General features: G+C 66.3%; 3 protein-coding genes across 6 annotated transcripts; 2 read left to right on the forward strand and 1 right to left on the reverse strand.

Annotated features, from left to right (window-relative positions):
- Nucleotides 1-120: 120 nt before the first annotated feature.
- On the reverse strand, nucleotides 121-11,702 carry CNTNAP1 (contactin associated protein 1). 2 transcript variants are annotated; one of them, XM_039697222.1, is made up of 24 exons: nucleotides 11,443-11,702; nucleotides 7,224-7,325; nucleotides 6,876-7,069; nucleotides 6,628-6,775; nucleotides 6,246-6,449; nucleotides 5,995-6,179; nucleotides 5,766-5,909; nucleotides 5,153-5,414; nucleotides 4,925-5,074; nucleotides 4,686-4,857; nucleotides 4,490-4,596; nucleotides 4,265-4,384; nucleotides 3,933-4,136; nucleotides 3,685-3,841; nucleotides 3,405-3,532; nucleotides 3,124-3,291; nucleotides 2,828-3,046; nucleotides 2,511-2,750; nucleotides 2,201-2,437; nucleotides 1,964-2,091; nucleotides 1,777-1,870; nucleotides 1,440-1,673; nucleotides 1,253-1,300; nucleotides 121-1,167 (listed from the first exon to the last, which is right to left on the reverse strand). In XM_039697222.1, the coding sequence occupies exons 3-24, from the start codon at nucleotides 7,008-7,010 to the stop codon at nucleotides 977-979; spliced, it is 3,675 nt and encodes a 1,224-aa protein (XP_039553156.1). In that variant the 5' UTR covers nucleotides 7,011-7,069; nucleotides 7,224-7,325; nucleotides 11,443-11,702; the 3' UTR covers nucleotides 121-976. The 2 variants fall into 2 exon arrangements, with proteins under 2 accessions (XP_039553156.1, XP_039553155.1); XM_039697221.1 differs by lacking the exon at nucleotides 11,443-11,702 and adding an exon at nucleotides 8,364-8,442.
- Nucleotides 9,660-13,469, forward strand: CCR10 (C-C motif chemokine receptor 10). 2 transcript variants are annotated; one of them, XM_039697240.1, is made up of 3 exons: nucleotides 9,660-10,355; nucleotides 10,485-10,717; nucleotides 11,681-13,469. In XM_039697240.1, the coding sequence occupies exons 2-3, from the start codon at nucleotides 10,640-10,642 to the stop codon at nucleotides 12,755-12,757; spliced, it is 1,155 nt and encodes a 384-aa protein (XP_039553174.1). In that variant the 5' UTR covers nucleotides 9,660-10,355; nucleotides 10,485-10,639; the 3' UTR covers nucleotides 12,758-13,469. The 2 variants fall into 2 exon arrangements, with proteins under 2 accessions (XP_039553174.1, XP_039553173.1); XM_039697239.1 differs by having other exon boundaries at nucleotides 9,660-10,717.
- A 1,197-nt stretch (nucleotides 13,470-14,666) lies between these two features.
- PLEKHH3 (pleckstrin homology, MyTH4 and FERM domain containing H3) lies at nucleotides 14,667-21,544 on the forward strand. Of its 2 annotated transcripts, none has more exons than XM_039697260.1 (13): nucleotides 14,667-14,882; nucleotides 16,697-16,752; nucleotides 17,397-17,485; nucleotides 17,611-17,805; nucleotides 17,986-18,143; nucleotides 18,275-18,398; nucleotides 18,679-18,976; nucleotides 19,071-19,278; nucleotides 19,508-19,635; nucleotides 19,762-19,882; nucleotides 19,959-20,408; nucleotides 20,482-20,673; nucleotides 20,754-21,544. In XM_039697260.1, the coding sequence occupies exons 1-13, from the start codon at nucleotides 14,730-14,732 to the stop codon at nucleotides 20,934-20,936; spliced, it is 2,355 nt and encodes a 784-aa protein (XP_039553194.1). In that variant the 5' UTR covers nucleotides 14,667-14,729; the 3' UTR covers nucleotides 20,937-21,544. The 2 variants fall into 2 exon arrangements, with proteins under 2 accessions (XP_039553194.1, XP_039553193.1); XM_039697259.1 differs by having other exon boundaries at nucleotides 19,508-19,644; nucleotides 20,754-21,543.
- The last annotated feature ends 21 nt before the right edge of the window (nucleotides 21,545-21,565 follow it).

Genomic DNA, 21,565 nt, shown 5'->3' on the forward strand with positions numbered 1-21,565 from the left:
TCTCGCACTGGGACCAGGAATTGCTGTTGTCAATGTGGTGCCTCCCTTGGTGCAGGCTGAGCCAGGGTGGGAGGAGAGGATCTGCCCGGGCTGCCAAGGTGAAGGCTGGGGAGTGTCAAATGCCATCATTCTGCCTTTATTTGATTATCTTCACATCTCATTCAAAAGAACAGACTTTTTAAAAATAAAGTGCCCAGTGGAGCCAGGCCTTTGGGTAGATAAATGCATATCTGTAACATTGTCTTACCACAACACAGCAAGTGAACAGGAGCTTTCCCTGGGCTGGAGGTAATTGGCAGGACTGGCACTTCGTACAGAGAAGTAGCAAACTACAGACCACGCACCACGACACGCGGGGTGTCACGCCCGCGGGAGCTTCCGTTTGGTTTTTTATACAAACCCATAGAATAAAAAAACCAGAGTGTAGTAGAATATCCAGCAACAAAAATGGTAGAAAGGATCTGTACCTGATCTTACGAAAGCAGCATCTCAGCAAGGTGCGGTGGCGGCATGCGCGGCGCCGGTGTGAGGAGTATTGCTTGGCGGCCTGGCCGAGCGCGGCCGGTGCTCGTGGCTCTGCGCGGTGCTGGCGAAGCGAGCGAAGCAGCGGGGCATCTACGCGGGCAGCGCTAACGGGCGGCAGCAGCCGGGTGCCCCCGGCCGCAGGGAGGGTGGGCACCGAGCCTGGCGCTCCCCGACAGAGGCCAGGCAGGATTTGGCAGCTGTGGAGGCAGCAGCCTGCCTCTGGCATGGGAGCTGTCGGCGTAACCGGGGCGAGCGAGGCTGGGGCTCGGCGGACCGTGGTCGGTGGCGGCCGCGGGGAGGAGGTGGCGGTCGGTCCGCTCCGCTCCGCTCGGTCTCAAGGCAGGTGTTGGCAGTTCAGGTGTGCTCGGCCTTTTGGTCCCGCGACGCTCGCTCATTCCCGGGCGGCTCCCGGGGCTGCGGGGGCTGTGAGCCCGTCCCACCCCCGGCCCCGCTAGTCCCCTCTCGGCTCCTCCAGGATCTGAGGCAGGTTCTGTTCCTTGCGTGCCGACGGTGGTTTGGTGGCACCGCCGTAATCCTGGATGGCCTTGGGCTCGTTGGTGTGGTAAGAGCCCTTGTAGCGGTGGTGGTAGAAGTAGAGCAGCACCAGCAGCCCTGACAGCAGCAGGAGCAGGAAGATCACGACTGCGGGGAAGAGAAGGCAGTGAGGGATTGGGGAGGGGCCGCAGGGCTGTGCCAGTGTGGAATACCAGCCAGAGGCTTCACTTACACCCAATGATGATCCCAATCCAGCCGTCGTCATGCACGTGGGGGAACTCTGCAGAGACAGAGTAGGCAGCTGAGACCAGGCTGCAGCAAGGTCTCACGCTGGAGCTTCCCTTCTGCAGCTGGTGCTTGGTGAGGGCTCCATCCCCAGCAGGGTTCCATCCCCAGCAGGGTCCCACCACAGCACCCACCTGTGGCCATGTACCAGGGGTCCATCTCAGGAGGGATAAGGATGGTGCTGAGGGGGAGCATTGAGGCACAGCTCGACTCCACCAGCTCCCCCCGGATGCTGTAGGGCCGCAGGGGACTGGTGGGGTGGAAGATGGCTTTGAGGGGCACAAGGGTGTTGAATTTCACGCCTGAGAGGCAGCCTGAGAAGCCAGGTGTGTTGTAGCGCTGGATCTCGGGGTCAATCACGCCAGTCTCTGTGGGGCCACAGAAGGAGATCACTCATCCCTCTCAGAGGGCAAGGGCCATGCTGTGCAGAGGAGACCCCGGAGACCCCAGCACGGGCAGGACCCAACTCACCCATCACACGACCCAGGTACAGGTTTTTGGGCGAGTCCAGCTTGCTGTCCACAAACAGGGAAAACTGCTGCTCCATGATGGGGAGATAGTCCACCTGGGAGGTAGGTGCACAGCATCAGTACCCACAGAGCCACCCTGCCCACCCTGAAGCCCCCAGGCCCCACCGGGAGGGTGCCCCAGCCCGAACCTGGGTGTAGAGTGTGCGGTGCAGGCGGGTGATGTTGACACGGTGGGGCCGCCCGTCCGTCACTGGCTTGTTGGTGAGAGTGAAGACGTAGGGGCTGGTGCCCAGCTGGTAGCGCAGCTGTAGGCTCCCTGTGGGCAGCACAGGGCTGTCAGCAGGGCTGCACCCCTCAGTGGGCACGTCCAGCCCATCTATAGGCTTGGAAAGTGGCATCCACAGGGCAGGGGGCCTTGCCCTCACCGTCATCCTTGATGAGCACGGCCATATAGTCCTTGACGAAGGTGCTGACATAGAGCAGCACGGCAGGCGCTGAGGTGGTGCTGAAGCTGAAGCTGACCTCCTCGCTGGTGAGGTTGTAGCCAGGCAGGGGCTGCCAGGGGCTGCTCACAATGCTGGCGAACTCACGGGCGGCGTACAGCGACATGGGCAGGATGTTGTACCGCACCCAGGTGCCCTCCTCGAAGTACCCACCGATGTCTGTGGGAGAGCCTTGGGTGAGGGGAGCTCCGGCTCCCCGGCCCCACCCAGCCCGCGGAGCGCTGCCACTCACCGTGGTTGCAGAAGGGCCCGGTGAAGGCGGAGATGCTGCAGTTGCAGGTGTAGTGGCTGTAGCGCTCCACGCAGAGCCCGCTGTTCTGGCAGGGCACCGGCGGGTCCTGGCAGTAGCCGGTGCAGTTGACCCGCACGCCCTCCGTCTCGTTGGCTTTGCCCTCCAGGTTGAGCGTCACCCCGTTCATCCGCAGAGCCCGCAGGCACCCCAGGAACGGGCGCATCTTGTGCTCTGCCGCGCCTGCAGCGGGGCCGAGACTGAGTGCCCTGTGCCACGGGGAGACCTGGGGGCGCAGGGACGTGGCCAGGGGCTCTCACCAACGTAGAGGGGCCTGTCAAATTCCAGGCGGACGAAGCTCTGTGGGGGGAATGGCTGCACCACCCAGGGCAGCTTGTCCACCCGCAGCCGTGCCAGCTTGACGTTGAGCTCAGCCTTCACCTGGTGCCACTCGTCGTCGTTCCAGGGCACCTCCGACCGCACCGTCACGTTCTCGTCCCCATTCCCAATGTCAAATATAAATGCCAGGTCCCTAGTGGCTGCAAGGACATGATGCTGAGAAGAGGCTCCGGCCCTCCTGCCCCCAACAGCCCTGCCCCACCCTGCACTCCCATACTGTTGAGCTCAATGCGGATGTAGTTTCGGTAGCCTGGGTTCTCCAGGAAGACTCCAGACTGGGCAGTGGTCTTGAAGTAGAAGGAGATGTCAAGGCTGTGGTTGGCCTGGAAGGTGGGGAAGATCAGGGCTGCGCCCCTGTTGAAGGAGACGGTGTTCCAGGTGTTGCCTGTGAGGAACAGGAGGGGCAGTGAGGGATGGGCAGGGTCCTCTGTGTGGGACAGCACAGGCAGGTGCAGGCACTCTGCAGGCAGGGGATGCCCTGTGGGGCTGCTCACTTACGGTCTCCATAGCACCGTAGGGGCCCCAGCACAAACTGGGCTTCAGAGCCAGTGCGGTTGGTGTCTCCAATTACAACCTGGGTGACGGGCAGGTGGTCCACAAAGGTCAGCAGACCCTTGTCTGTCCTCCTGCAAATGTGAGTGCATCAGAGGGGCCACGAGGTGTTTCTGTCCCTTCGCCAGCCCAAGCCCTGTTACCCCCATCTGAGCCCCAGCATCTGCGCCCCCCATGACTGCAGCCCCCACCCCACAGCTCCTGTTCCACTGCTGCCACCCCTCACCAGATTGCATGGTCGGCGTCACAGTTGCAGAAGTACTGGGGGTCAGCACAGTTCTTGTCCAGCCCGCAGGCGCAGCGCTGGATGCCCGGCCGCGAGCCCCCCCAGTAGTAGTGCCGCTCATCGTTCCGACCCATCCAGAAGCTGAAGGGCAGCCCGGCTGCAGGCACAGAGGAGGGTCAGGACACTGTCCCATGTCACAGCCCTGCAGTGCAGCCATGCAGCAGCGAGCCCCTTCCCCCGGCGCTCACAGGGGGTGTTGAGCAGGCGGGAGTTGTAGCAGTGGAGCTCAATGCGCTGCTCGCAGTACTCAGAGGCATTGGCCAGGGCTGAGACCTCGGCCCAGGAGGCGTTCCAGTACTCCACGGCCCCCAGGTAGGGCTGGTCCACGCTGGAGCCCGTCACCCGCGTGGCGTAGTGACGGTTGTGCCGGATGATGGTCCACGCTCGGTCCTCTGCAGTGAAAGGGGAGCTTTAGAACGTCACCCCTAGCACACCCCTGCTCCCTCTGTCCTGTTCCAGCTCCAATACACAGGCAAGGATTGGTTCCCAGAGGTCCCCTCTGCCCTCCTGCTGTCCCCACCTCGGATGTCACAATACACCGTGAAGGGCTTGAGTGGCCCACTGCCATCTGGGTCGATGGTGTAGTTGCCCGAGGTCTTCCCGCTGACCCGATAAGCATCACATGTTTCCTTGTAAAGGGCTGGAAGAGAAGAATGGAGCAGAGGTCAGTGCAAGGGAGGCACCAGGCAGGAGTAGGGGCTGCAAGTGCCCCTCCTGTCCCTGACCCACGAGGCTCCGGGCTCACATTTGTGGCAGGTCTCCCCCTTGTACCCCGTCAGGTCGCAGATGCACATGAAGTCATCCCAGGATTGGATGCAGCGGCTGTCATGCTCACACAGGTTGGGGGTGCACCTGAGGGCACAGAGGGCTCCTGTCCCAGCACCAGCACAGCCCCCCCAGTGTCCCCCACTCCCAGGCAGCACCCTCATCCCGGTCAATACCTGTCTGTGATCCCACAAACGTTGAAGAACACGTTGTGGTACTGCGCCAGCCGTTGCAGTGCCAGCAGCTCCACGTCCACGGGCTGCATGTCTACGTTCAGCATCTGCAGGCAGCCGTGGAAAGCCGTCTGGTTTGAGCGGCAGCCAGTGACTGAGGCCGGCTTGGGGCAGCCTGCAAGACAGATCAGGGTGAGCAGCCCTCAGGCACCCCTTGCCCCGGACCCCGCCCTGCTGCCCACCTCCAAAGAAGTACTGGCTGCCAGTGCGTAGCTGGAAGGGGTGTGCCACCCGGAACTCAGCACCATCATCATCATCAATGGTCACCACAGCTGAGCCCTCCCGTGCCACCAGGTGCACCGAGTGCCAGAAGCCATCATTCAGGCGATGCCCTGTGCAGAGAGGAAGGTGCAAGGGGACGCTCCACTGCCAGCCTGACCCCCCAGCCCCGTGCTGCCGCCCCAGCCCACCTGCAGCAAACTCCAGCTTCTTCTTGCCAGGCTGGGCGATGGAGACATTGACCTGCCCCTCACTCAGCACCATCTCGAGGGAGCCCAGGCGGTCAGAGAAGCCGGTGTAGAGCAGGAGGCCAACAGTGTCCCAGGAGCGGAAGCGGAAGCTGACGGCCAGGCGGTTCCTCCGTGGGATCCCCGGCACCCGCACGTAGTTGTTGATGCCGGCGAAGGTGATGGGGCTGGTCAGCTGGTCCTGGCAGTAGTGACCCACGTTGCCCTGGGAGAGACCATGGGAGGGGTGAGGAAGGGAATGTTCCCGTAGAGGGGAGGCCCTGTCGTCCCCGCAGTCCTGGCCTCAATCATGCCCAATTGATCCCAGTGCCTGGCAGAGCCAGGCGGGTGCCCCAGGGCAGGGACAACCTTGCACGGTCAATCCGGCGCCGCTCGGCTGAGCACAGCCCTGCATCACCCCACAGTGGGCAGGGAGCCCTGCCCCAGGGAAGGGGTTACCCCACAGTGGGGCTAAGGACACCCAGGGAAGGGGTTACCCCACAGTGGGGCTAAGGACACCCAGGGAAGGAGGTGCAGGGAGAGGACTCCCAGAGAAGGGGCCACCCCCAGGCTGGACCTCAAAGCGAATGTTGGGCCGCCGGTGCCGGGCCAGGTCGGCGACGTTGACCCCGTTGAACATGATGTTCTCCACGCAGCCCCGGAAGTTCTGCCGGTACGTGAGGTGCTGCTTGTCGTGGTCTATCACCCCTCCAAAGAATACCTGGCAGGCAGAGGGAGGGTGTCAACCCCTCCCTGGAGGATACCACAGGTCAGCATCCTGGCAGCCCCCTGGGCAGTCCACCCACCTCAGTTTCGAGGTCAAGCTGGTCGAAGGTGCCACGGCAGCGGAAGCGCTTGACCTCCCCGTCCAGCGTCAGGTTGACGTAGTGGCCGAGACGCTCGATGTGCAGCGAGTGCCAGTGCTGGTCATCCAGGAGGCTGCCCACTGCCACCGTCGTGTGGCCCTCGCTGGCGTGCAGTGGGCTGCTGCCTGGGGAGGACCAGCATCAGCCGGTGGCCCCCAGCCCCACGCCCCCGGCCCCTGGCCCCAGCTCACCTAGGCTGATGTGCAGGAGGAGCTGGGCCTGTTTGAGCTCCACTGTGATGTAGTCACCCTGGGAGCCCTCCCCGTGCATCAGCACCCCATCCTGCTCCAGTGTCTTGAAGTTGAAGGAGATGTCATCCTCGAAGGTACTGACCCTCTTGGCTCGGAAACGGTAGGAGATGGCATCGTCCCCATCAAAGTAGAGCACATGGGACCCTGGGGAGAGCAGAGCAGCCCCACCCATGTTACTGCCTGCAGCAGCAGGTGCCCTGGCACGGGGAACACACCCTTCTGCCATGGACTCTGCACACCCCCCTCTGAGAGAGTTTTCCAGGTGTGCCAGAGCCAGGATCCCCCCAGGCAGGGCTGCTGGAGCCCCCGGCCAGGTACTCACGGTAGGGGCAGCCGTAGAGGCCCAGGCGCAGCCCAATCTTCCCGCGTGGGTTCCAGGCCACGGGAATGATGCGAATGTACCGTGCCAGGATGGGGTAATGCAGGTCGTGCCGCACCACCCCGCTCTCATTCACGTTCCCAAAGAATGTCTGGGGATGAGGGGTCACTGTCAACACCTTGCTCCAAGTCAGGGGTCTCTACCCCCCTCAGAGAGCCCCCTCCCACAGGGAACCCCGGGCTCCCCCGTACCCAGTTGCTGCCCTGCTGGAAGAAGGGTTTCCAGCTCGTGGGGTGGTCTCCATAGAGCACAATGTAGCGTGTAAGCCAGTCGTAGGTGTTGAAGGTTCCCTGCGTGGCCACCGCATTGATCCGGTGCTTTTGCATCAGGTCGATCTGGAGCCAGGGCTGCTTGTCCCGGGGGTCGGGGGACCAGCCGCTGGTGCCTGCGGGGGGAGCAGCTCAGCGGCTCGGCTCCCGACTGAGCAGTGGCTGCTTGCTCGGCCCCACCACAGCACCTGAGAGGCGAAACCCGGCCAGGGACGCCCCCTGCCCACCTCCCCTGGCCCGCCTGCAGCCCAGCTCCGCGGGGGGACTCACTGTGCAGACGGGCGAAGCTGGCCGAGTAGAAGATGTTGTATCTGGAGGAGGCACCGATGGAATAGGAGTAAAGGGGAGCAACGAGCTCATCGTAGCAGGGTCCTGAGGGGAGAACGGAGTTGGGGGCGGCCTCGGAGCGCTGAGCTGGGCAGTGTCCCCGTGGGAGCTCCCCAGCCCTGCGGACCCTGGGGGCTCTGGGGACCCCGCGGCTCCCGCGGGCCGGCGGAGCGGCGGGCCCGCTCTGCTCTCCCCTCCCACTGCAGCGGAGCTGACACACCTCTGCGGGCCCCGGCGCCGCCACCAGCCGCCTCCGCACTGACGTGGGCAACGGGACCCCCGCCCCGCCCCGGCGGGGAACGATCCCGCGTGGGATCCCGGGGGATGCCGTGCAAACCCTCGCGGCACCGGCAAAAGACCGTTCGAGGGGCCGGGGTCCCGAACCACTTTCTGGGTCCCCTAACGGGTCGGACGGAGCCTGGGGAGCTCAGCAGCATCCGCAGCTCTCACCGTAGGAACCGTGCTGCATCAACCCCCAGTCCGGCGCCCCCCGACTCTTCCGTCCCCCGTACCACCGACCCCCGCCTCGATGCCCCTTCGCCCCGGCCCCGGGGAAGGGGCCCCGGCTGCTGGCTCAGGGGGCCACGGGGAGCTGTCCGGTGCAACCAAGGCCTCGCTATTCCCGTTCCCGAGCGGCTGCCCCCAGCCCCGGTACGGGGTCGGGCCCGGTGCAGCCCCGCGGCGGGGCCGCTGGCCGAGGTGCTGGCGGAGCCCGGCAGGTCCCGCAGGGCGTCCCCGCTCTCCTCGGCACCCCGGGGCATTCCGGGGCATCCCGGAACCTCGGGGCATCCCGGTTGTGCCGGGTCCCCAGAGGCTGCGGCCGGCGGGGGGGCTGCGGCGGGGCCGCCCCGGGCGGGGCGCGGCCGGCGGAGAGCCCGGACGGCCGCGTCCGGCGGTGACCTTGGGAACGGTGCGGACAGGGGCAGCCGAACACACCGAGGGACGGCGGGGGATGCCCGGGGAAGAAGGAGGGATGCCCGAGAGAACGGAGGATGCGGGGACTGCTCGGGGATGCGCGGACGGGGCGGCGGGCGCGGTCCCGCAGTGCGGAGCGGCCGCTCCCGGGACTGCGGCCCCACTTACGTGCGAGGCAGCCGGGACCGGCGCTCAGGAAGCCGGCGCAGGCGGCGAGCAAGAGCCCGAAGAGGCGGCGGGCGCTCATGCTGCGCGCCCCGAGCGCCCTCGGCGCCGCCGCTCCCGGTGCTGCAGCCGCTCCCGGAGCGGGGCCGGCGGCTCCGCCCACGGGGCGGGGGGGAACCGGGCCGGGCCGGGCGCGGCGCAGAGTCCCGACCACCCCCGCCGCACCCGCGCCGCGCCCCCGGGAGATGCTCCGCCCGGGAGCCCGATTTCCCCGCTGCTCGGCACGGCGAGCCGCCCCGGGCTGCACCGGGACGCGGCTCGTGTGGGCACCGGGGCACGGTGGGGCTGTGCGGGAGCTCCCCGGGCACCCCCGGCCGGTTCCTCGGCGGTGCCCGGTCCTCGCCGCAGCCCGAGCCTCCCCTGCCCCTCTGCGGGGAGGGTGGGAGCGCTGCCCGCGGCCCCCCCGCGGCAGATGTGGAGTGTTTGTGATCAAGCCGTGGATTAAGGCCCGCAGGTCTCGGGGTCGCTGCTCTCCCCGGTGGTGCAGAAGAAGGGATTTAGTTTGTATCTGCTCTCAGCCACCCCCAGACGCCCACAGAGGGGCTGGGGGGGCTGGCTCCTGCGTGCCCTACATACACCTGCACCCCGCGGTGCTCCGTGTGTCCTGGCCCCGCAGGACAGAGCTGCTGTCCCAGGGGCCTGGAGCAGTCCCGGGGGACGGGGATGCCCCAGCAGCTGCTGGCTCCAGGCGTGCAGCAGGAGCACGGCCAGGCTGTGCCCAGCTCTAGACCCGGCAGCATGTCCCGGGGCTGGCAGCCGCGGGCAGGGCAGCACAGCTCAGCCCAGCCCAGCTCAGCCCAGCTCAGCTCAGCCCAGCTCAGCTCAGCTCAGCTGGGGCAGCCGGTGCCAAACTTCCTCCCTGCCCGGGCAGAGCCCTGACCGCGGCTGGGGAGTGACAGAGAATAGAAAACCCCATGTGTGGCAAGGATGTGGGACACCTGGCAGCGCACCAGTTCTGCTACCAGGAGCTGGAACTGTAAGCTGAGGATGTTGGCACCCTCCCTCCTGGCCCCCAGACCTGGCAGTGCCCGCAGGTCCATCCCCAGGAGAGGCACAGCCCACCTGGCCTTGTCCTGGCACCCCGGGGCTGCCTGCTCTGGCCACAGCCCCACGTCCTGAGCCTGTGCTGGGTCAGATTTGTGACAGCCCAACAGGGACAGGTAGAACCCCTGCTCTGCACCCACAGCTGGCTGTAGGGCCAGCACTGGCCCCAGGACCCTGCTCCCTCCCCTTCCCCCAAGATGCAGGGTGCAGGGAGGCACCCCCAGAGCCAGCACAGGGTAGAGATCTGCAGTTAGCATCCCTGCACTGCAGAAAAAGCAGCACAGGGGGAAGAGACCCTCCAGCAAAGAGTCCTGGGGACCCTCTGGAGGCTGGGGGCACCTGTCCTGGCTGCTCTTCACCCAGGGTGCAGCAGCTCCACAGCCCCACAGCGAGCAGCCAGGCTCCTGTACCCGTCTGGAGGCAGCAGGAGGGCCGGGGGCAGAGTGGAGATAAGCCACGGCAGACAGCTGTAGCTGGGAGAAAGGGGGATTGAGGGATTATGGCCAGGAGCCCGTTAAAGCTAGGGATCAGTCTTCTCCCCCCTGAGGAGAGGAAATGGGGCCTCTGCCCCACAGGAACTAATCTGCTTTTTAATGAGGAGCTGGGAATTTTGTTGTCAACAACCAGCAATGCCTGCCCAGCACTGTGGGGGTGCAGCACCAGGCTGGGACCCCTGGGTGAGGGGCATGCCCTGCACCAGCAGCCACCCCAGCTTCTGGAACCACCACGTTTGCCATCAGGAAAAGACAGCCCTAAACCAGACAGGGCTCTGCCAATCCTGCCTGAGGAGCACTCTGCCTGTGCCCAGCTCAGTGCCAGCCCACAGCAGCCCCCAGTCCCTTCACTGGCCCCATTCTCTCTGGTCCTGCAGAAGCCAACAACAGCCCTGAGGTGGGCTGGGGTTTCCTGCATGTGCTGAACTCCCTTGGCCAGGCCCTGCTCCCCTGGCTGGGTGCTCCTGGGTTTGGCCTGTGCACCCACATGACAGAGACTGAGCAGAGCTGTTATTTCTGTCCCCAGCTTGCAGATGAAAAAGATGCACCAAGTCAAAGATTCATGACAGCTCCAAAGTGGGGTCGCACTTGCCATCTTGCCTTCCTCCCCAGGGCTCCTCCCCAGCACCAGGACAAGGCTGCACCTTTTTCGGTATCGGGAGCAGCACGTGGTCAAACCACATGTTACAGAGAGCTGAGACACCAAAGCTTCAGACCCAGCAGCCAGGGGAAAGGCTCTGCGGTGCCATGACAGAGCAGGTGAGGGGGCTGCAGGGTGAGGGGTTTGCTGGGAGCCAGGCATGACCCCCCCCATCACTGGCTTTTCTTCATGTTTTAGGTAGTTCTCTTGTGAGTCTTGTGGGTTTAGACTGAAAGGCAAAACCCTGGGGAAGCAGGGAAGTGCCTGGTGCTCCAGGCCCCGGGGCCCTGAACAGGAAAGGGGCTAGAGGAGCTGCTGGAGAGTCAGCCTGCCCTGGCACTGGGCTCTGATCCCACCTGTGGCCCCAGAGCACTTGAGGGGCCCAAGCCCAGATGCCTGGGCTCACTGACAGGGGCCAGAGTGAAATTGCTCTTATGAGGCTACGGTGAGTCAGAGAGTGTCAGATCCTGATCTCCAGGTCAGTGGGGTCCCAGCTGACCAGCACCAGGCTGCAGCACTGTCCCACTGCCCCAGAGGGGTGAGCAGCTGGGAGGGGGGAGCACTGTGCTCAGCTGCAGGCAACCTAGGTGAGGCAGGAGCTCCCTGTCTGGGAGCAGGACTGGGCAGTGCAAGGCTGTGCCCACACTGGGGTCCCCAGGGTGGTGTGGGGGGGCTTTGGGCACCTGGGGATGCTGCTGTGGATGCCCAAGACTCAACTGCCCGGGGCAGCTGGGGCCACAGGCTGGGTGCACATGCAGGGTTTGTTTGTTTGTGGGACACAGTGCTGTGCTAGGGACACCGTGGCTTGGGTCATGTCCCTCCACCACCTCTGCTTTTCACGTACCGGCTCAGGAAATGCGTTGGTGGCTCTTGCAATGACTGAGCATGGGAAATCTTCGGCAGCTGCGAGGTAGAAACAAACCCCACAATTAGGGCCAGGGACCGAGGCTGCGGCACACCCAGGCTGGGCTCCCAGCAGTGAGGCTGGGTTGGGTGGAGGAGGGCTGCCGTGGGTGTAGTTCTGTGCCTCGCGGCTGGGCCACCCCTGCCAAGCTCTCCTCACTCAGCCTCCCTCTGCACAGGTGACTCCCATCTCAACAGAGCTGATGGCCACCTCTGACTTCTACCCCTGGGAGGGTGACTACTCGGGCGAGGGCAGCCTGCTGCCTGAGCTCTGTGAGAAGCAGGCAGTACAGGGCTTCATCCGCATCTTCCAGCCTGCCTTGTACCTGCTGCTCTTGCTGCTGGGCATAGTGGGGAACGGGCTGGTGCTGCTCACACACACCTGCTACCGCCAGGCACACAGTGTCACCGATTTCTGCCTGCTGCACCTCGCTGTGTCCGACCTCCTGCTACTCCTGATGCTGCCCTTTGTCATCACTGACGCGCTGCAGGGCTGGTCCCCAGACACAGCCATCTGCAAGGCGCTGCAGGGGCTCTACGCCCTCAACTTCTACAGCGGCTTCCTCTTCCTCACGTGCATCAGCGTGGATCGCTACGTGGCCATTGTGCAGGTGCCAACCGCCTGCCGCCTGCGCCCCCGGGCCCGCCGGCACGGCCGGCTGGCAGCGGGGCTGGCCTGGCTGCTGGCCGTGCTGCTAGCACTGCCCCAGTTCATCTTCAGCCAGGCGGAGCAGCACCAGGACCGCCGCGTCTGTCGTGTGGTCTTCCCCCGCGCGGTCTCACAGGCAGCCCGGGGAGCCACCAACCTGCTGCAGGTGGTGCTCAGCTTCGCGGTGCCCGGCCTGGTGATGACAATCTGCTACGCAGCTGTGGCACGGACACTGCTGGCGGCCCGCGGTGCGCAGCCCCAGCGGGCGCTGCGGGTGCTGGTGGCCCTGGTGGTGGTGTTTGTGGCCCTGCAGCTGCCCCACAGCCTGATGGTGCTGCTGGACGCGGCCGAGCTGCTGACCAGCTGGGAGATGAGCTGCGCCCAGAGCCGCCGCAAGGACCTGGCGCTGCTGGTCACGGGCGGGCTGGCGTACCTGCGCTGCTGCCTCAACCCGCTGCTCTACGCCTTCCTCGGCCAGCGCTTCCGCCGGGAGCTGCGGCTGCTCGCCAGCGACGCCGGCTGTGTGCGGTCCCTGGACCCGCGCCGCTCCGGCTGCTCCAGTCCCCGCCGGCCGACATCGCTCTCCACCTGCCTGGACGCGGTGTAGGAGCGCGGTGCCCGCTCGGTCCCTCCGCGACTCCCCGGGGACAGCCCCGTCCGTGCGCAGACCTGCCCCGGTGAGCACCGTGACACAGACAACCCGCAGGGCACCTGCACACGCCTGAGCAGAGCGAAGAGCAGCCCCGAAACCCACTGCACGCCCTGAGAGTGCCTTCCCTGCCCGGCTCCCTGCAGAGCCCCCGCGCCGCGGGCCGTGCAATGTTTCGCGTGCTCCGGGGGTCCGGGCGGTGCCGTGAGCCCCGCTCGGTGGGTGCAACACCGGGGCCTGGCAGGCAGCCGGTTCTCACTCTCACAATAAACCCCGAATGAGTCTCGGTGGGCGAGCGCGGTCTCCGTGCGGGGTGACGCTGCCCCGGGGGGGTTTGTGGGGCCGGGGGCGGCTCCTTGGCCACCGGCACCGGCGGGCGATGCCTGCAGGAGGCAGCAGAAGCTCGCGCTTCCTGCTCGCCCTCCGCTCGTCCCCGCCGCTGGAGGGACAGGGAGCCCACGGGGAGGGAGCCCCCGGAGAAGGGACAGCAGAGACCCCCGAAAAAACCCTCCTTGGGTCCTGCACCCAGGGCGGGGCAGAGGGAGGTTTGTCTCCCCTCCTCACTCTCCCCACGAGCTCCTGTGCCACGGCACATCCCGGCCCAAGGCTGTGCGGCACCACGGTGCTGCGCTGGGGCTAGCCCGGCCCGGACACGTGGCGACCAACACATGGCCACCAACACATGGCCACGGGCTAGGACATGGCGAGCGACACTTGAGCCACGGGCTGGCACATGGTGCCATGGGGCCGTGCAGTGTCCCCCTCGCCCGGCTAAGGAAACGCTCCAGTGCCGGGAGCAGGACTGGGCTCTGCTGCGGTGCCGCTGCTCATGGAGCCTCCCAGCAGAGCTGGGCATGCAGGGAAGCACCTCCCGGTGCTGCCGGGGCTGGAGGAATCCTGTACACCCCCTGCTCCGTTAGGGATTAGCCCAGGACTCACGGCTCGACTGGAAGAAGCCCTTCCAGAAGCTTCACCTACTGCTGGGCCAGAAGCAGGTTACTGCTGGCTCAGCAGCCCCAGAGGCGGGGTGAGGGGCCTCTGTCCCCCACAGCCCTCGGTGGGCACCAAGAGCCAGATTCGGGCAGTTCTTGGCCACACTGCACGGCTGCCCCTGCTGCCCACCCAGCCTGTGGTCTGGGGTGGTCCCGCTCCAGTCCTCTGATGCCCCCGCAGCTGGTGGGCTCTGCTGGGTGCTGGCGACTGGCCTGGCTGCACAGCCGGCCCCACACCGGGGGCTCGGCCCCAGGCACAATCCAGAGCAGGCTGCGTGGGAGGGGAGCTGGCAGCCGGCGCTTCCTGCCGGCGCATCCCGGCAGCCCGGCTCCCAGGGACGGCGCTGACCCAACAGCTGTAGCAAAGCCAGAGCCTTCACTCCTGGGGCTTCGGGAGTGGGGCCAGGGCCTGGGCGCTGCCATGGCACCCATGGCTTGAGGGTGCCACGGACCCTCTGCCACTGGGCACAGCCCGGGGCTGAGCTGAGCCACATAGCTGCGACACCCCACCATGAACGCCTTCACCAGCTCCTTTGTGGAAAGTCGCTATGAGGGCCTGCCTGGGCACGGTGCCCTCCTGCCCACGGTGCCCTCCTGCCCGAGCACCGAGCCCACGGTGCTGCCCGCTGGCACAAACTTGGCACCACACCGGGCTGAGTCGCCGTGCTGGGACAGGCGCCAGTGCTGCCGCACGCAGGAGCCAGGGCAGCGCACGATGCGGGCGCCGCGGGGCAGGGCAGGGCCCCGCGCCCGGTGCCGGTGCCCACACCGGGCGCAGGCGGTGCTCAGTGACGGTGCCCCCGTCCGGTGCCGAGGGTACCCGGTGCGCCCCGCCGGCGGCGGCTCCGGCAGCCCCGGCCCTGCCGCAGCCCGGCCCGTGCGCGGGGCGGGCCGGTCCCGTCGCGTCCCGGTGCCGTCCCGTTGGTGTCGGCGGGGCGATGCCGTTCCCGGGCGGGCTGTGGTGGCTGCTGTGCTGTCGGCGGGGCTTCACGCTGCTGCGGCGGGACTACGGCGAGGCGGAGCGGGAGGCGGACGGCGAGGCCGAAGAGGAGGAGGAGGCGTCCTTCGAGCTCCGCGCCCAGGGAGACCAGGTGGGGCCGGCAGCGGCTCTGGGACGGCCACCGGGACGAGCACCGGGGTGGTCCCGCTGGGTGCGGGGCGCGTCGTTCCGGCGGGTGCGGGCGAGCCGCAGCCCCGGGAAGGCTCCGGGCGGGCGGGCGCGGAGGTCCCGGGCCCGCGGGGCAGGACCGACCGTCCCGCTCGGTGCTCCTACCCGCTTCGGCCCGGGCTGCCCGCTCCTTAGGGACGGGGGTCGCGGCTACCGTGGCAAACCCGCGGCGGAGCCCCGGAGTGCCCCGGCGGAGCGGACCGGGGCTGTCCCGGGAGCACGTGCCGGGCGCGGAGAGCGGGCCTGGATCTCCCGTCTGCGGCTGCTTCCTCTCTGGAGGGAAGCGGAGCGGCGGAAACCGGTGCTTCCTCCGGCCGGGCTGCGTGTGCGGCGGCTGATAGCGCGGGGTGCGGGGCAGCTCCCCGGGCTCCGGTCTGTCCCGCCGCTCTCCTGCACCGAGAGTCGTGCGGCCGAATCCCAGCCCGGACTCGGGGGACGCAGGGGATGGTGGCTGCCTGGTCCTGCTTGCTGTGGCCCCTCTCTCCTGCCCGCTGCGGGCACGGCCCTGGCTCTGTCGGTCCCCAGCAGCACGTCCCCTTTCACAGCAGTGCCAGCCCGTGGGGACAGTGACAGGGCTGGAGCTGGTCCCTCTGGGAGCTGGTGGCAGTGCCAAGGGCACAACTACGTAAGGAACCGTCTTTGGGCTTCCCACATCCAGCACTGGCTCCGGGCTGGCGTGGGCGACTGGTGACGCCAGCTCCCCCGAGAGCACTTTGCTGTGGCCAGGGGGTCCTTGGAAAGCCACGGTGTCAGCCGCCCCTTCGTGGGAGCGTGGGAGCAGCTACCCTGGCCCTGTCGCCGCAGCCCCTCTGCTGTTTATTTATATCCCTGAGAAAGAGCCGGCTGCCACCGCTGCCTCCTCTGGGCTGCCCGCGAGAGGCTAGGCACTGCCTCCATGCCCGCAGCCCTGCGGAGCGTGTGGGGCCCTCCCCAGTGGGACAGTGTCTGCAGGAGCTGGCCCTGTGCATGGGTACCAGCAGCGTGTGACAGGTGCCCTTAATGCCACAGGTCAGTGGCGCCCGGCCCTGCCCCGCGGCGCAGCCATACCTGCGGCGGCTCCCCCCTCCCTGTCACTATTTTTAGCATCTGTCTCTTTTTCTTGGCGTTGCGTGCTCTGGCCTGTCGAGCCTCTAGCTGCCCTGTTGGGCTGCAGCTGGCAGGAGCTCCCGTGCATCTCCCAGGACAGCACACTGCCGGTGCTGCCATGTCCCCGCACCCCACTGTGCCGGGCGCCCTGCCCGCCTGGTGCCTGCCTGTGCCTGGGCTCTGCCTCGTGTCCCAGCATGTGTGCCAGCGCTGTCACGTGAGTGGCACCGTCCATGTCAAGTTGTGCTGCGTGAGGAGGAACTGACCCTGTCCCACTGCAAGGGCCAGGGACTTCCCAGTGCTGCGTCCCACCGCCGCGGGCAGGAAGTCAGCGGCCCCATTACAATGGGACTTTGTGCCGTAAGCGTATTACTCAGCACTGACCTTGTGCAATTCTGCACGGTATTCAGCCAGCTGGGTCAGCTGAGGACACACGGCCAGCGCGCCCGCCGGCTGCCCCCGCACCCGGGGTGCCCCAGCTGCAGCCCTGCTTCTTGCCGTGGTTTTGCGGGTGCCAGGGCTCTTCTGCCCCATGGCAGCAGGATGTGAGCCTGTCTCCCCGGGTTGATGAGGAGACGTACAGTCATGCAGGAGGATGGCCAGGAGTGCCAGATAATGACTGTGGGGCTGAGATGTCTCCTTCCTCTCCAGGGATCCCTGGAGGTGAGCCTGAGCCAGCCCACCCGTAGCAGCAGCGGCTCGGAGCGGTGAGTGTCCCCCTGCCTTGTGTCCCTTGTGTGGTGCTGCAGGAGCTGAGGGACTGGCACATTGTGGGAGGTTGCCCTGGTGCTGGCGTGTGCTGAACCATCCTGCCCACCGAGCTGGCACCGGGCTGTGCTGCTGTGTCAGGTGGAGCAGGGAGTGGCAGAGCCGGGACTGCCATGCTTGTCCCCGTCCCTGGCGCATCCTCAGGCATGTCTCCATCCCCCTGCCATGCCAGATGGCTTGACTGCCGCAGGCTTAGCTGGTGGGGCTGTGCATGACTCTTCCTGTGCCAGGAGGCTCTGCCAGGCTGTGTCCATCAGCAGAGGCTGTGCCCTGGGGTGGTTGGGGCTGAGGAAGATGGGGTGCTGGGGCACAGGGGCCTGCTCGTTCGCTGTACTCGCAGTACTGACGCTGCTGCCAACATTCCTTCCTGGTTGTTCATTTTCCGAATTCCTTGGCAGGGCCAAGACTGCAAACAGCTTATTTTTAGCTGGGGTCATTTGCACCCAATGACTCTGCCGTGTTCCCACCGCAGGGCTGTGGGGTGCCCAGAGCCCCTTGGGACCCAGTCCTGAGGCCAGCTCCCTGCTCAGGGGCTGTGGGAGACCCCCACGGGTATCTGAGCTCAGCCCCGTGTTGTCCTCAGGTCCCTGCTTGTTGCAGAGGAGATGCGCAGCCTCATCGTGGAGAAGGGCCCAGGGCCAGTGGAGGATGACCCTGACGCTCTCGTGAAAGGTGGGACTGTGCCCCAGCCGTGGCTGCTCCCACCCCAGAGGGATGGTCAGACCCGTGCAGACCCTTCCCTGTGCTGAGAAGCCCGTGGGGTGGATGTCAGTGAGGCTGAGGGTTCCCCTTCCCAGGCTGGCTGCAGCGGGAGACGCGGGGCTGCATGAAGACCCCCTGGATCCGTCCTCGCAAGTACTGGTTTGTGCTGACTCCTGACTCCCTGGACTACTACAGCAGCAACGAGAAGGGGGCCAGGCGCCTGGGCTCCCTGGTGCTCACCAGCCTCTGCTCCGTGCTCTGGCCAGACAAGCAGCTCTACAAGGAGACGGGTGAGGTGCCCATGCCTCTTGGCTGGGCTGCATCTTCCCGGCACAACTTGTACCCTGTGTTACCCTCCCAGCCCTGAGGGCTTCTTTTGCCCAGAGGAGAGGCTGTGCTGAGCCCTGGGGCGCTGAGCCAGCCTGGCTGGGGTGCTGGGGACAGTGGGTGAGTGGCTCTGTCCCTCGCAGGCTACTGGAGCGTGACGGTGTTTGGCAGGAAGCACTGCTACCGCCTGTACACGGAGCACCTCAACGAGGCTGTGCGCTGGGTGTGCGCCGTGCAGAAGGTCATTGACAGCAAAGCCCCTGTCCAAACGCCCACCCAGCTGCTCATGCGTGATGTCGAGGTGAGCCCATGGCTGGGCAGCACTGGGGTGGGTGTTTGGGGCCTTGCATGCCCCAGGGTGGTGGTGGGGGTCTGTGCCGGGCACTCGGCTGGGTTACCCCTCTGCAGCTGTTGCTGTTGCTTTGCCCCCAGGAGCACAGAGACAGCCCCGAGGTTCTGGAGCAGATCTATCGCTGCAACCCCATCCTGCGCTACACCAGTGGCCCTCTCTACGCTCCCCTGCTGCCCTTCCCCTACGGCAGCCTGGACCAAAGCGGTGAGTGGCAGCTGGGGGGCACAGAGCTGGGTCCTACCCTCCAGGCTGGCAGCAGTGATGGCTGGGCTGGATGCTGTGCAGGGCAGGTGGGCACTGGGCTGGGGCCCGTCTGGCCCTGGGTGTGACAACAGTGCCCAGCTGCTGGTACACCACGGGGCTGTTAACCCTCATCCCATCCCACAGCCCCTGGCCCCACAGCTACACCACAGGGCTGTTAACCCTCATCCCATCCCACAGCCCCTGGCCCCACAGGGCTGTTAACCCTCATGCCATCCCACAGCCCCTGGCCCCCGCAGCTACACCACACTGCGTGACGAGGCAGTGAAGCTCTTCAACTCGCTGCAGCAGCTGGAGTCAGAGCGGGACCCGGTGCCGCTGATGCAGGGTGTCCTGCAGACCTGCCTGGACCTGCCGCCGCTGGTGGATGAGATCTACTGCCAGCTGGTGAAGCAGACTACGGAGCCGCCGGCGCCGGGCGGGCAGGGTGACCTGCACTACTGGCAGCTCCTCACCTGCATGAGCTGCACCTTCCTGCCCTCCCCGCCTGTCCTGCGCTTCCTGCGCTTCCACCTGGACAGGTGAGTGCCAGGGGTGCTAGCTGGCACCAGGGAGCTCGCCAGGTGTCAGCGCCCCTCAGAGCAGTGCCTGATCCTCCTGGCATTTCTTCTGCAGGACAGAGAACCGTTTCCCTGCCTCAGAGATGGCCAAGTACGCTTGTTTCATCCGAGAGGCGTTGGGAAAGACGAAGGGGAGGGAGTGTGTGCCCTCTCTGGAGGAGATCCTGGTGCTGATGCAGCGGCAAGAGATGATCTGCACAGTGCACTGCCCTGGGGCACCCGCCTGCAGCGTGGCCATCAGTTCCCACACCACAGCCGAGGAGGTGAGGGGTTGTGGCTGTATCAGGCAGGGGGCTGGGGACATTTTGATGCACAGGGTTGGGTGGGCAGTGTGCCAGAGCAGGTGAGCAGGGTCTCTCCCAGCTGAGCCATGGTGGAGAGGGGCCAGGGCTGTCTGTCTTTGCCCACCATGACCTATCTGTGTCCCTTTACAGCCCTGAGTGCCGTGGCCAGGAACACGTGGTCACCATCGGTTGCCTTTGTCTCGCCCAGGTGGCCCAGGAGCTTGTGTCACGCCTGGGGCTGTCCCAGAGCCCCAACCTCTTTGCGCTCTACGAGCAGTCCCGGCGACGGGAGCAGCCAGTGGGCAGTGCCACACTGCTGGCTGATGTCCTCACCAGGTTTGAAAAGTAAATGTCCTCTTCTGCTGCCTATGGAGGAGAGGGGCTGGGGGGCTACGGGTGGGAGGGGACAGATGGGTATGGGGCACATCCACAAGCTGATGGAGCCGTTCTTGTCTGCTGCAGCCTGGCTGGAGAGGACCGGGAGCAGGACCCACCATGTCGGCTCTGCTTCAAGCACTACGGCTTCCTGGACACGGACAACGTCCCACGGGACAGCCTGGAGTTTGCCCTCCTCTTTGAGCAGGTGAGTGGCACACGGGGGTGGCTCTGCCATGCCGTGCCGTGGTGGCCGTGCCAGCTCACCCCTCTCTCTCTCACAGGCACACGAGATGGTGCTGCGGGGCTACGTGCCCACATCCGAGGAGACGCTGCAGACGCTGGCGGCCCTGCGCCTGCAGAGCCTCAACAGCGACTTCTCCACCCACGCGCCCTTCCCGCGCCTGGAGGAGCTCTTCCCTCCCCACGTGCTGCACGCCCGCTTGCCGCCCCTGCCCCACCGGCCCCCCGCCAAGTGCCGGGGGGCCCGGCTGCGGGCCGGGCTGCTGGCCGGGGGGCTCTGGGGCCAAGCGCTGGCCAAGCAACGGGCGGAGCGGGACCAGCGCCTGCGGGGCCGGCTGCGTGAGGAGGGGGCCAGCACCATGGCTGCCATCGTGGAGAAGTGGAAGCTGCTGCAGGGCATGGGCCGGCCCGAGGCCATGGCCGCCTACGTGGCCTTGGTGCGGGAGTGGCCTGGCTTTGGCTCCACGCTCTTCGATGTCGACCTGCAGGCGGTGAGGCCCCGGCTGGGTGTGGTACGGGGGCAGCCCTGGCAGTGGGCAGCCCTGACACGCCTCTCCCTTGCAGAGCCCGGTGGGCCCTGGGCCCCAGCGCCTGTGGCTGGGCATCGGGGCCAAGGCTGTCTCGCTCTACAAGCCGGGAGAGCCCGAGCCCTTGGACAGCTTCTGCTACGGCCGCATCTCCTCCTTTGGTGCCTCTGACAGCAGCACCTTCCGCCTCTCCGTGGAGGATCGAGACCTGCTCTTTGAGACCTCCCAGGTAAGGGGCTGCCATCCCTCCACCCTCCTCTCTCACCAAGGGTGCCCCAGACTGACCCCCTGTGTCCCCTCTCCCTGCAGGTGGATGAGATTGCCCAGCTCCTCAACACGTACCTCGCCTCTGCGGGTGCCCAGCGGCTGCCCCGGCCCCAGGAGCCTCCTGCCAGTCCCCCCACTTTGGAGCCCCCTGTGCTGCCCCAGGGGCTCTGCCCTGCACCCGGGCCCTGGCAGCACCGGCCGCCAGTGGGTTCCTCCCACAGCTAGCCCAGCAGCTGCTGTGGCCATGCAGGGGCTGCGATGGCCAGCGTGGGAGGGCAGCCAAGCCTGGCAGCGAGTGGCAGGTCTGTGCTGGCCCCCAGCTGCTCCAAAGAGCAGGGGGCCAGGGGGTCGTGCTCCCCCACTGCCATTGCCTTTCTGGCTATTCCCTTAATTTATTTTGAGACGCCTGCGCACCCCACGTCTCCCAGCACTTTCCCTGGTGGGCAGCGGGGTCGCCTCACTGCGTCCCCCACGCTGCCCCCAGGCCTGTCCCCGTCCCCTATACCCTGGTGCCTTTGCCTCCAGCACTTGTGTGGCCTGGCCACTCTGCTCGTGCCCTGGGCAGAGCAGAGGGTGCCAGGCAGCAGTGCTGTGCCATCATCTGTCTGTCCGTCCTCTGGACCCACCCCTTCTGGAAAGCTGCGGGCGGCTTTTGGCCAAGCTGCCCTGGGGACCCACGGGCTCCTCCTGCGTGAGTGGCTGGGCTCTGCGGTGGCCCTGTGGCCAGGTTTATGTCACAGGGGTGGCTGGTGGAGTGGCAGCTGGTACGGCTGGGGCTCGGCCCCTCAGTGTTGCCTCTGTAGTTTGTTGGTTCTGTCTTGGGACTGGGGGTGGGGGGGGGGGGTTGGTTGGTT

The sequence above is a fragment of the Passer montanus genome, unplaced genomic scaffold, assembly GCF_014805655.1.
Source record: "Passer montanus isolate IOZ18808 unplaced genomic scaffold, ASM1480565v1 scaffold117, whole genome shotgun sequence".
In the NCBI taxonomy this organism is placed as follows: domain Eukaryota; kingdom Metazoa; phylum Chordata; class Aves; order Passeriformes; family Passeridae; genus Passer; species Passer montanus.